This window comes from Chiroxiphia lanceolata, chromosome 2, assembly GCF_009829145.1.
Source record: "Chiroxiphia lanceolata isolate bChiLan1 chromosome 2, bChiLan1.pri, whole genome shotgun sequence".
In the NCBI taxonomy this organism is placed as follows: domain Eukaryota; kingdom Metazoa; phylum Chordata; class Aves; order Passeriformes; family Pipridae; genus Chiroxiphia; species Chiroxiphia lanceolata.
The window spans coordinates 82,163,949-82,176,976 of record NC_045638.1 but is presented as its reverse complement, the minus strand read 5'-3'; the positions used below and the strand labels follow the sequence as shown (position 1 = coordinate 82,176,976).

Sequence of the window (13,028 nt, the reverse complement as noted above, 5' to 3'; positions counted from 1 at the left end):
ATTTTCCCTCTAATTGAGCTCTTCTCCATTCCTACAAAGTCATCACGAAAGATCTTAAAAGAACTAGCTCACCTTTTGCTTACTTGAAACAAAGTAATAGCCAAAACCCCTGATGCAAGATGTTGCATCCTTGAAAATAACAGGAACAAAAAAAATTCTTCCACAAGTGAGGTAAAAACCACTTTAAATTAACGTTGAGCAATATGTTTGTTCCAATATTCACAATTTCACTACTGCGCAGTCATACTACAAATTCCACAAACAGCTCTACAGCAACACATGGCAAAGAAAAATATAATAGTCTTTTTTAAAAGAGGGATAAAGTATTTAACAGAGACAACAAGCTATTAACATCTTCATGTCATTATTGCAAAAACAGTACCTATTTTATCCATTATTTGTATGTTATATTTAAACAGGAAGCAAAGCAATTCTTTGCTTCCTTTCTGAATAAATCCATTAAAGTAATTAACACCTACAGTGTCAACCTGCTTAAAGAGTGAACTCTGACGCAGGGAATGCCGGTAAAAGAGAATGAAAACTTCACTACATTAGCCAATACAGAATGCATTTCTGGTTATAACACATCTCTTCCTATATTACTAAACAGAATTCTTTTTCTTCACAGCTCTTTTAGACCTGAAAATTGAAATGCCTATGAGAGACACACATCCTCCCATGTCACCACTACTAGATGGTAGCAGGAAATAACAAATGACACTGCAAAAAATCATTCTTAAGGAAGGCAACATCTTAGTAAAAAGAAATTCTCCTATCGTTCCAAGTCAAACCATTAATTTTTAATAATGAATTTATTCAATTAAATTCTAATTCAAACTTACCTGCCCCAAGAAGCTCGTTTCTGAAGAGCAGCAAGGGGCCCCAATTCCATGGCATAACTAACTGTATCACTATACCCCAGTGAGGACTTTTTCATCCTGAAATCAAAAAATTAAGAAAGAATGGAGTTATTAAAAATATGCCCTACCTTGAAAATGCTGTTGGTTTCCCATGATTATAACAAGTTATCACCTGTGGCAACATTCCACTGCTGCTGAATTTCAGAGGTATGGCTCGGGCTTCCTTACTCCAGGAAGGGCTATTAATTAGCACTCAACAAGCACGTTAAACACAATGTTGTTTCCCCCACTTCAACAGTACTAAATAAGTTCCTTACAGAACAAAGGTTTTTTATAAATTAATCCAAAATCAGATACTTATAATATGAGTTTAAGAAACTGATCTCAAATCTAAAAGTCATAAAGAATTTGAACAGGTTTCAAAAACTCTTCCTGCACAAGCAGTCACAACTGATTCAGTGATCATATTTCAGTGATCATCTTCAAAGATCATTCAAAACTACAGTGGAAGAAGTGAACAATTCAGGAATGACAGGGTCCATTCACAGTAAAATGTCATATTAATCTGGTAAGAGATTTTCCAGCTACGGGGGCAGGAATAGTTTTGCAATTCTATTCAGTTTAAAACCTTTACTGCACTTTTTAAACATGAGACCCTCTCACTGCTTTTCTTTTAACACCTGACAGTAAGATAAAAATGTTTAATAAAAGTCACTATTAATCAAAATACTCTGTCAGTCTGAATAGCTCTATCAATCCAAATAACTGCTTCCCCTCAATATTGTACAACTCACTTGGAGGAGTATTTAGTGTTTATCTGCTCGCTAGCTCATTTTAACTCATTCCTTCAGCACTACAAGTTCAAAGAATCAAGTTGTCACAATTCAAAGAGACAGAACTCACATATAATCATGGAAGACACTGACAGCACTTCTTAGTTTATCTTTTATTCCTATAGAGTACTTAGAAAGTGGTTATTTATAAATTATACACTTTTCAAAGCTACGAAGATTCAGAAGCTATGAAGAAAGCTACAAACATAAAGAAGGACTAATGGACCGAAAATAAGCAATTAAAACTGCAATGAGAAAGATCCTATTATTTGCTAGCAGGGAGCAGGGTACTGGGCAACACGTTAAACTAATTTCATTTTGAATATGAACAGAGAACAATTATTTTTTTTTCAGTGAATTGCACAAAGCATACCTATCATTTATAGGTACACACTACAAATTTGAGTGTTGCTTCCAACAACTAGCAGATTCTAAACTGACAGAAGGAACTGCTATAGCATCAGGACATTCTGTAGGCCAAAAATCACAAACAGAACAGACAAACTAAGAAAAAAAATACTGAAACTCAGCAACTGAACGAGTAGTTCCACATTTACCTCTGACACAGAGAGTGGCTGCAACGTACCAAGATGTGCATACAGTGAACTGATATAACTCCTATGAACACAAGGCTGATTGGTCCAACCTGGTATGGAAAAAAAACAGAGGGAGGACACGGGAAATATACAGAATTTCTCATGAAAATATTCCGGGGAAAAATCTCTAAATGAAAAAAATTCACATTGTAGTAAAAAAAAAAATTTTGTGCAACTGCATTTTTTCCCTCTCTCAGAGGGGGGGTTACTGCTGACGTTTCACGGCATTCCTTACTTTACATTCACTATTTAAGAGATGGCTATAAGTACCAAATGGACACAAACAACTGCACTCCTCTAACTGCTTCATTTGCCCAAAAAAGTTTGTCAAGAGAGAAGACTGCATATAGTGTCCAATTCAAAACAGTGGTTTGAACCGGTTTAAAGTGGTAATGACAGCAAAAGTTACAAACTATAGATAATTCTCAAATTAAATAATTTGTTTCAGAGTGGAAGTTTAACCAGAAATTTTCACAGAAGGAATCTGCTTTTCACATGTAACTGTCACTCTTAAACTGAACATCCTGTACTACAGAATTACAGCATTATTTAGTTGTAAGGTGAAAATTTCACTTGAGTAAATTTACCCTGCCCTAGGAAATGCACTGTTTATTATTTGGTATAAACAACCTGTGCTATAGCCTGTTTCTGCAGAAACACTACATTGATTTAACAAGCTGATGATGCATCCTAGGACATACAGTCTGCCTCTAGAGAAGTGTGTACAAAGACAACCACATAGTAACAATTCCCATGAGACACCATAGGACCACAGGAGTCTGAGTAAGTCAAAATATTTATTTTTTTTTACAAAGTTTGTGTTTCGACCAGAAAAACACTTTGGCTACACAAAAACGCAATTCATGCAATGAAGTCCTCAGGGTGAAGTAGTAACTTTTTTAAAAAAAATAAAAATCTTAATCTTCAGTACTAATTTCACCAGACTAAAGAGGAAAATCAACACAACGCTATTAAGATTGCAGTAACAAATAACAAGTATAGGGATTTTAGTTTTTCAGGACATATATCTGTAAATCAGTCTAGATATTTCTCCTAGTGTATGAAAAAAGAATTGAATTCTTACCACAATACCAGCATTTTTTATTGCAAGTGGAAGACCAAGAAGCCCAGTTCCAATGTTTCCCTTGAGGAGGTGAGTAAGTGTTTGTATAAACCTGAGGATAAAACATCACATTAGAAGTACACTGAGATGGGGCAGGGGGCAAAAGTAAAACCACATCCTCTGTCATTTAATAATAAAGTGATAAATTTTGAGAGCTTCAACTCACGGTGGTGGTCTAGTTATTTTAAAGTATGTGCAGTACATTCAAATAATGTTTTTATTCATCTTTATATGTGAGCACTCTCAGCAGAACATACAAGTCTGATCTTCAGTTCTTTACTCCAGCTTGTGAAATGTTATTTTCTGTGCAGTTCTATTATTCATTTGCCTCAGAGTCAAAATTATCAAGTTTTATCACTGTTTTATCGCTATTTTAGAATCAATAACATTCAAAAACAAAATTACCAGCTGCAAATCACAAGTCTGACAGCCAAAGCTTTATACAAATTAAAAAAGAAAACCAAAACCCAAACCTTTGCCATCTCTTCTAATTAAACTTTCACAAACAGATTATCTCCAGAATCTTCTCAAAATCTTCTTTAAACAATGTTTGGATTTTGAGTAATCCAGTCACTTTGCAAATAGGAACCTTGGAATATTTTATGATCACGTTCTTAGCTTCCAAAGAACAAAAAACTTATTCAAAATGGGCTGCTTTGTGGCAGAACTATGTAAAGTCCTGATGTACAACCACAAAACCACAAAACTGTCCTGCAGGTGCAAAAAAACCCCTACACAGTTCAGTAAACTGCTCATAAGAAATGAGGCAGAGGCAACAAATTTAAACAAGCTGATACTTAAGACTAACACGTACGTAATGCCTTCTTCATTACCAAGCTGGTAATGTGTTTTAACTGGCAGGAAATTATTTTCATGCTCTTCTTCTGAGATGCCATCTGAGTCTTCTTCATCAATTAAAGGCTTCATTACTTCCATGCCTGTACAACAGAGTTAACACTACATTAGCATTAGAAACAAACTTAGAGCTCAGACGTAAAACACGACTCAAATGTCTCATGCCACGAGGTTTACATGTGTTCCTAACCATAATGCTGATTTAAGCAGATACATACAGGACAAGTTTGCACAGGATATTCTCTCTCTTTAAAGTGGTACACCATCTCATTATTATCATTATCATTATTATTATGGCCAAACATCACAGGTTTTCATTAAGAAAACCAACTTTTTATCATGAAAACATCAATGGTTTAGATCCTTTTGCAAGTTAATACAACAAAAAGCAAAACAGAAAAGTCACCTATTGTTACAAAAGATAGAGATTTATCTTACCCACTGTTAGCTACTGCAAAACTAAGCATTTAGTCTATGCTTATCAGTGCATAGCAACAGCACACCCCAGAGTCATCCCATCCTAAAATGAACAGGTAAGACAGGTACCGCAGAAGATATCTCCATTCAATGGAGAAAGAACCAAAATAAAGGAATCAGGCTCCATGCTTTGAGAGACGCAATTTTATGAATCTTTTAAACTCACATAAATTTCGAGCTAAGTAAAACCACCTAGCAAGAGCAAGCAGTCAGCAGTGAACAAAATCGCCTTTCAGGCAAAACTAACAGCTTATGCCAGTTTAATGTTGAGTAAATTATAACCATTTTTAAGTTACTACAGTTAAGTAAAGCAAATCCTGCCAAGAGCAACAAGATCATTTACCCTGCACTTGCCTACCACAGTATCCATTCATAAAGTACATTGTCTCAACTTTCATAACTTCCACCAAAAAAAGAGAGAAATTCCTGTGACTTAAACATTACTGAATATTTCTATTAAAAGCATTATCAGGCATCAGAACGGGCTGTCCAAGAAAGTGGTGAAGTCACCATCCCTGAAGGTATTTAAAAGATGTGGATGTGGCACTTAGGGATATGGTTTAGTAGTAACATGGTAGTGCTAGGGTAACAGATGGACTCAATGATCTCAGTGGTCTTTTCCAACCTTAACGAATTCTAAGTATGCAAGAGCACAGTGAATTACCACATAGCTTACAGAACTCTGAAAACACTGAAGAATACCATGAAATTCATTAGCTACATTAAAACATACGTTAAAACATTAGTTACATTACAAGACTATCCAGCAAGCAAAAATATTTCATAAATTGAACGAACACTGAATACCTTAACTATTTTAAGGTTTGTGTAGCAAAGTTTTGGTAGCAAGGGGCTGCAGTGGTGGCTTCTGCGAGAAGCTGCTGGATGTCAACAGAGCCAATGCCAGCTGGCTCCAAGATGGACCCACCATGGCCAAGGCCGAGCCTAACAGTGACAGTGGCAGCATCTCTGGAATAACAGTTAAGAAGGGGAAAACACTGCTGAGCAACAACAGTTGGAGAGAGGAGTGAAAATATGTGAGAGAAGCAGCCCTGCAGACCCCAAGGTCAGTGAAGAAGGAGGGGGAGGAGGTGTTCCAGACACTGGAGCAGAGATTCCCCTGCAGCCCATGGTGCAGATCACGGTGGGACAGTTGTGCCCCTGCAGCCCAGGGAGGTCAATGGGGACGCAGAGATCGACCTGCAGCCCCTGCAGGACCCAACAGTGGAGGAGGTTGTGACCTCAGGGGAAGCCTGTGCTGGAGCAGGCTCCTGGCAGGACCTGTGGCCTTTTGGAAAGAGGAGCCCACACTGGAGTAGGTTTGCTGGTAGAACTTGTGGATCCCATGGGAGATCCACACTGGAGAGGTTTGCGGAAGACTGTCTCCCATGGGAAGGGACCCCCACTGGAGCAGGGGAAGACTGTGAGGAGTCCTCTCCCTGGGAAGAAAGGAGCAGGAGAGATAACATGATGAACGGATCACAGTCCCCATTCCGTATCTCCCTGCACTGCTGGATGGAAGGAAGTAGAGAAATTGTGAGTAAAGTTGAACCTGGGAAAAAGGGAGGGATGGGGAAAACAGGTTTTTTTAGACTTATTCTTATTTTTCATTACCCTATCTGATTTGACTGATAAAAAATTCAGTTAATTTCCCCAAGTCAAGTCTGTTTTGCCCATGATCGTAACTAGCGAGTGATCTCTCCTGTCCTTATCTCAATCCATGAGCCTTTGGTTATATTTTCTCTCCCCAGTCCTGCTGAGGAGAAGAGTGATAGAGTGGTTTCTCTGGGCACCCAGCAGCCAGCCAGGGCCAACCCACCACAGCCATTCAGCAAATCATTAAGGTTTTTATGAAACCTTAAAGATGTCTAACCCACCAGCAGGGCACTGAAGCCAACGCTAAGTAAGAAGAACCTCCAAAGAAAAACTGTAAAACAAGTGTAAAAATCCTACAAAGCAGAAGGCAGCTTATTTAAGTCGTTAAAATTAAAAGCAGAGCTCAAACTCTCCTGAAAAAACCAAAGGCTTATCCGAATTTCATGTCAGTAAAGTTGAAAGCCAGTAATGAAAGCACTTGACAGAAGCAAAGATGACTAGTCAAGAGCAAAAATCAGAGGTCAGAGACTCAACCAGTAAGTACACTGTAGAGCAAATTTATACTCAGTGATATTCTAATTATAGAAGTCAAAACAGACTTAAACATGTTTCACTACATGGCAGATAGTCTATAAATTGATCAAAAGAAGGATCAGCAAAGTTCCTTCCCTCTGCTCCCACAGCATTGCGCTGACTAGTTCTTGAGGATGCCACAACCATCCTCTCTCAGCTCCGAGTCCCTACTGGGTTCATTTGATGCTCACAAAGACCTGCACATTCTAGTTCTGGAGTAAAAGTTTGTCCCCTCAGGGGTCAGAGGGAGCTGGAAGTTTCACCCAGTGGGCAACTGATTAGACTCATTTTCATTCTTTAAAATATTGATTCTAAACTTAGAATCTGAAGTGTTTTCATTAGGAACAAGCCAAACCACAAGCGTGCAATGTCTGTGATCACATGAGATTCAACTACATATAAAAGTAATAATAATAAAAATATTTTCCAGTTTTGTCTCCATCACATTTTGTAGGATGCTCTTTGTAATGCTAAACAACAATGACAACATGCAGCAACTAAGGTTCCTATTTAGCAGTGTGAGGGAACCAGCATCACCCTTAGGACCATAGCTCTGGTGACTATCAGCAACTGCTCAGTCAAGGGAGAAAAGTAAAATTTTCTTCTTCCATTACAGCCTGAGACTGGAACATTTGATATATACATACATCTACATTGTTTACCATGCAACCAGATGACACTCAGAAGACTGAATTTTTCAGACACCCCATTTTACTTTTCTCCCAACTTCCTGACCCATCTTCTGATCACAAAGGTAGTCCTTTAAGAATGGATTTAGACATACTCAAGTATTCCCCTCATCTTTTAAATATTAAGAATTTTTCTAAGACAAGCTATTTTTCTTCTGAAAAGTCATCTGCCTGTGCTTAAAGCTGTCTATCGGAGCTGGAACAGTGATGACAATAACCTTCAGCTGACTAAACACCTAACTTACTGACAACTATTTACCCATGTTCTCAGAAATTGCTTAAACTAGACCTCAGAATATCTCTTTCCAACTTGTACACTAAGGTTGGCAATTTGCTGATCCTGTTCCAATGTAATAACACATTTGAGAATAAATTCTATTAGAAGTTTTCAAACACACGCAACAGCAATCTGCATCAACTCACATTGTGATAACTATACTTACTACAGGTTCCCCTGAAATACTGCATTATATAAAATATTCCAACAATGCTATCTAGTCTCTATTCTAGCCATAGAAATGCTTTTGATTTGCCTCTTCTCCTTGTCTTCCTCCTTCATCCTACGACTGGTGTATAGTTTTGGCCTAAAATATGTGAATCCATTAAGAGTAAAGGTCCTGAGACATAATACGAGGTTTGGGTCATGCGACTTTCTAAGCATGAGTTTTTATTTGATGAGATCTCTGCAGATGGAAGGAATACTGTGGCTGTGTCCCACTGCACAGTCCATACTCACAGTGACATACAGGTTTGTGTAACATCCAGATTTAATGGATCCAATCTTGTAGTCCAGAGCACACCAAGCAAGAAAGCTTGAGCTCACAAGGTAAAAGAATGGGTGCTTTGCATACTTGCACTTAGCCTGAAATGAATTATTCTGGAAGGCCCACAGTCACTGCCAGAAAATTGGTACAGAATACCCACATTTACTTTGATTCCTTCCTACAAATGTCCAGTATGTGCAGTTTAAATCAGATCTCAAACTCCAGCTACAAGAACAGCATACACATGTCATACTTGCATCAAAGATGAAGTTGTCTGGCTGCTCTCACAAAGCACCTGGTACAGAGCATACCTCAGCCAACCTTAGGTCCATGTCCTCCAAGCTGTTCTGGCAGCATCCAAACACACAATGAATGATCCAATCCAGTGCCCAGCCACTGAAAATTCTGCATTATCATTACTCAGCACAACCAAAAATGAGGAAATTCACTTCTACACATCCTTTTGTTTTTACTTAGCCTAAGTACCAGCCAATTTTCAGCATTGTCTTTCAATCAGTTAATATGAATTTCTTTTCTCCTTGTACCACCACAAAAATCTTTTCAGATCAAATGCTGTCTTCTGATTGTCTTTAACAGTTATTTAAATATCTGTCATTGTTTCTGCTTTTTTCTTTGAACACCCAAACAAGCAGGGTGCCAAAAAGCTCTGCAAGTACTGCTACTATCAAGCAAGGCAACACAGAGTGCATTTCAACTTCACCCAGAGTTAACCACTGCAATGTTTAAATTGATTCCTTAAACCACTGGAGACATAAATTCACTTATTCATTACAGCTACACCTCACACTATAATCATGCATAAATGTCAACACTGTATCCTCAAAGACCTCTAACAAATTTCAGTCACTAATCAGCCACCAGTTATACAGTGAAATTAAACCTATAGTGTTTAAATCGCTATAATCAGTATTTCCAGATTTGAATCTTCAAGTGTACTTTTCTATCCCCTAGAATTTGCCAGCATCTTGACAACGTTTATGGACATATTACCAAAGAAACTTTCGAACTGTTATTAAATGGACTTAATTCTAAAGCTTTTACAGCACAATAAAGCAATCCTTTGGTTCCAAAATTCTGTAAAGAAACAAATTTTTCACCAAGAACTTTAGTTAATTTTTCTATACTGCTCAAGCAATTAACACTTCCAAATTTAACTAAACCATGCAGCACTACAAGTGATAAAAGTGATCATCATTTTCATTTTACAGAAGAAACAGTGACAAAAGGATGAAAGTTTGCCAAAGCTGCACAAGAAGTTAAAGGTTGAGGAGATATTAAAAACAAAGCCAAGTACAATCTTCTGTTGTTCCTTTGGAGAAGGTCATGCCCTAGCCAAAGTCATATCTAAAACCCTCTTTATAAATCCAATTTAACAATATGATCTGTTTTTTGTTAGTTTAGTTGTTTTTCCTTCAGGTTTTTGAAGTCAGTGTCAGCAAACAATAAACTCGATTTCATATATAAGCATAAAAAGATTTGGGGGATAGAATATAGCCCACCATTGTTTACATTAGCTAATTTTACTCATTTATGGGAGAAGGAACACACAAACCTTGTTGGAGCAACACTTCACATGTATATTAAGTGCTCAGCAAAAAGCAGTAGGCAAAGGACATCTCACAGATACTTCACTGTACGGTCAGCTTCTACACAAGAATATGCCCACAGGGCCAGAAACACTGTATGAGATTCACAGTCCTGTGAAATCTGTTTATTAAATAGAGGGTGACCCAGGGCCTCCATAACTGGGATAAAGATTCAAGTTAACAAGCAGCTGGTTTGACTGTTGAATAAAAGAGAAAATCAGAACCACGTCATCTTTACACTAGCCTAAAATGTGGTTTTATGCTAATACTTCCCCACAGGCTATAGAAAGCCATATTCATGATCCAGAGGGCATACCCAGAACTTGTGTCACCAACCAAGGCCAGCTGCTCTTATGGGACAAGGTTAGCGCTTGAGTCTGTGAACAGCAAACACAGCCAAGGAGACTTCACTACAGTGTAACACAGAAAACACATTTACGTCCGGCAGCAACCACGTCTGTGACAACCGGAGAGGCTCGGTGTTCCCAGCAACTACTGCAGTCCACAAATGACCCATTTATTGTCTCAATGCTGTGGAGAAGCTTTTTAATTCAGCATTCAGAACCAGGGCTCTCAAGACAAATTTAGTTACAAAGAAAACATTGCCCCTAATTATTTTCAGAATAACACTCAGTTACTCCCTCAACCACAGAAAGAAGTACCTGTTTCTCCACTACCCAAGCTTTAGCCTACAAATAAACTTCCCAGCATTTCTCCAGAAGACATCTAACTGTATAGTCCAGCATTATCTCTGAGGCACACATGATCTCCCACGTTACTCAGTCACATGCTTCCGCAACCTCCAAAGAAATTATGGAGCAACACAAAGTGACTAAGGATGGTAGTGCCAGGGGTACACTGGTCCAGAGCAATAAACATCTGTAAATTTTCCTGCTTAAAGGAGGAAATAACAGATAAACCCAATACACCATACACAAGTCAGCTCCCTTTTTATCTTCCACTACAGCAACTCTTATTGAATACGAGAGACATAAAACCAAACAAAACCCTCAAACTAAAACATATTTTCCGGTTTGAAAATTAAAAAGGAAAACTCATCTGGTTTAAAAGTTCCTGTTAAATACTAATAATTATATTTTCCAGAATAGTAAAAGATAGCATTAGTTTTTGTTGTGTTTGCTTGTCATGAACTTTATGCTTCATGCTGTTATTTAAATCCCTCTTTATTTTTCTTTGGAAAATATATCTTGCATCATTTATCTCCATTACATACTGTAATTTAATAAAGTAGATTTATTCAGCTTCGTGGTAGAATTTATTAATCATGAGAATCATTATTTCTAAGTAAATGTTGAAAGTCAATAATGTACCTCAAAAAGCATGAAGAACTGTTTGCTTTTGCATCACAACTGTCAAATCCAGAAGGCTCATAAAATGGGACAGAGTTATTAAACCAAGTGTACACAAGCACAGGTCTCCATAGTTATTACACACTTTAACCCCAACCCACAATGGATCATTTATTTGGAAAAACGCTAGTCTTAAATAATCCACTATCCTGTCTAGACCAAGCCACACATTTCTACTATTAATACACTCTCAAGTGAAGACACACTGGCAAGACTTTCACTTTATTAAGTATTCAACAGAACAAAACCATGTAAAAATCTTCAGAATTCTTAGCAGGTGTTGATCTGCATTTTTAAACAGTTAATCCCATAAACAAATTCTGCTTCTACTGTCAGACTTGTAACCTTAGGGGAAAAAAAAGGCTTAAATATCTTTCAGCCACCTTTCCTCGGGAGGTGGCAGACCCTCGATGCAAGATGGAGCAGCCTTGGGGACAATAAAATTTGAAGCATGTCTTCCAATTGCCACCATTACCACTGGACAGGACGAATTCCTCAGATTACAGTGGAACTGTAATCTTCAGATTTCCAGCAGAGGGCAATAAGGATGATTAGGGTACTGGAACATCTAAGGAGGAAAGGCTGAGGGAACTGAGCCTGTTCAGCCTTGAGAAGAGACAACTGAGAAGGGACCTCCTTAATGTGCATAAATATCTGAAGGTGTGAAGGGGGGTGTCAAGATAAGGCCAGGCTCTTCTTGGTGGTTCCAAGCAATAGGGGAAGAGGCCACGGGCAGAAACTAATGCACTGGAAGTTCCACCTGAAAGTGAGGAAGAACATCTTCACTGTGCGGGTGACTAATCATTGGAGCAGACTGCCCAGAGAGGTTGCAGAGTCTCCTTACTTAAAATATTCCAGAACCACCTGGACGCAATCCTGTGCCATGTGCTCTAGGACGACCCTGCCTGAGCAGGGAGGTTGGACCACGAGACCTACTGTGGTCGTTCCCAACCTCACCTATTCTGCGATTCTGTGGACACAGCTCTGAGATGAGATTTTCAACCAGCCCAGCCCGGCCCCAGTTACACTTTATAGCTACACCTGCTACGAGCTATCTTGTCCATCTGCGGACAGAAAAACTAAGAGATGAACATCGATGTACCCTCCCACACCCTGACTTAAAGCAAGCCACAATCCTTCATCACAGATGAAAGAGAACGTATTTTCATGCACTCGTATGGAGGCCGTGACTTCCCAAAGAAACCGAGCGCTAGCCAGGTGTGACTGACGCTCTCAGGGAACGACCCCTGCAGATCCCCAGCTACGCTCCCCTCAGCCCGCCCGGCCTCAGGTGCCGCCGATCCGGCTCCGGGGTGCTCAGCCCTCACCACCGCTCCCCCGACCCCGGTGCCGCGGAGACGCGGCAACACAGAGCGCACCCCTCCCCCAGGTGGGATGGTTCATCCCGCCCGCCTCTGTGTGCTGAGCGCCGCAGCGCATCCCCCGTGGGCCGAACCATCCCGGCTGGAGCGGAGAGGGGTGGGAGCTGGCCGGCCACTCTCGGCGCTCACGCCTCCTCCCCACGCCCCGCGGCCAGCCGCAATCCCGCCGCCCCTCAGCCGCTCCGGCCGCCGCCGGGCCGCACAGCTCAGCCCCGCCTCACCCAGCTCGTCCCTGGCCGCACCGGCCATCGCCCCGCCGGGCTCCGCTCGCCCTTCCGCGGATGTGGAGCCGACCGGCGCGGC

General features: G+C 39.8%; 1 protein-coding gene across 1 annotated transcript in view; it reads right to left on the bottom strand.

Moving 5' to 3' along the window:
- SLC36A4 (solute carrier family 36 member 4) overlaps positions 1 to 12,645 on the bottom strand; it is a 91,819-nt gene extending 79,174 nt beyond the window's left edge. Inside the window, exons 1-5 of the mRNA XM_032680348.1 lie at positions 12,517 to 12,645; positions 4,227 to 4,350; positions 3,374 to 3,464; positions 2,251 to 2,339; positions 843 to 938 (exon numbers count right to left, since the gene is read on the bottom strand). Coding sequence (XP_032536239.1) covers positions 843 to 938; positions 2,251 to 2,339; positions 3,374 to 3,464; positions 4,227 to 4,348 — 398 coding nt within the window. The 5' untranslated portion in view covers positions 4,349 to 4,350; positions 12,517 to 12,645. The remainder of the gene's footprint in view (positions 1 to 842; positions 939 to 2,250; positions 2,340 to 3,373; positions 3,465 to 4,226; positions 4,351 to 12,516) is intronic.
- Positions 12,646 to 13,028: the final 383 nt, after the last annotated feature.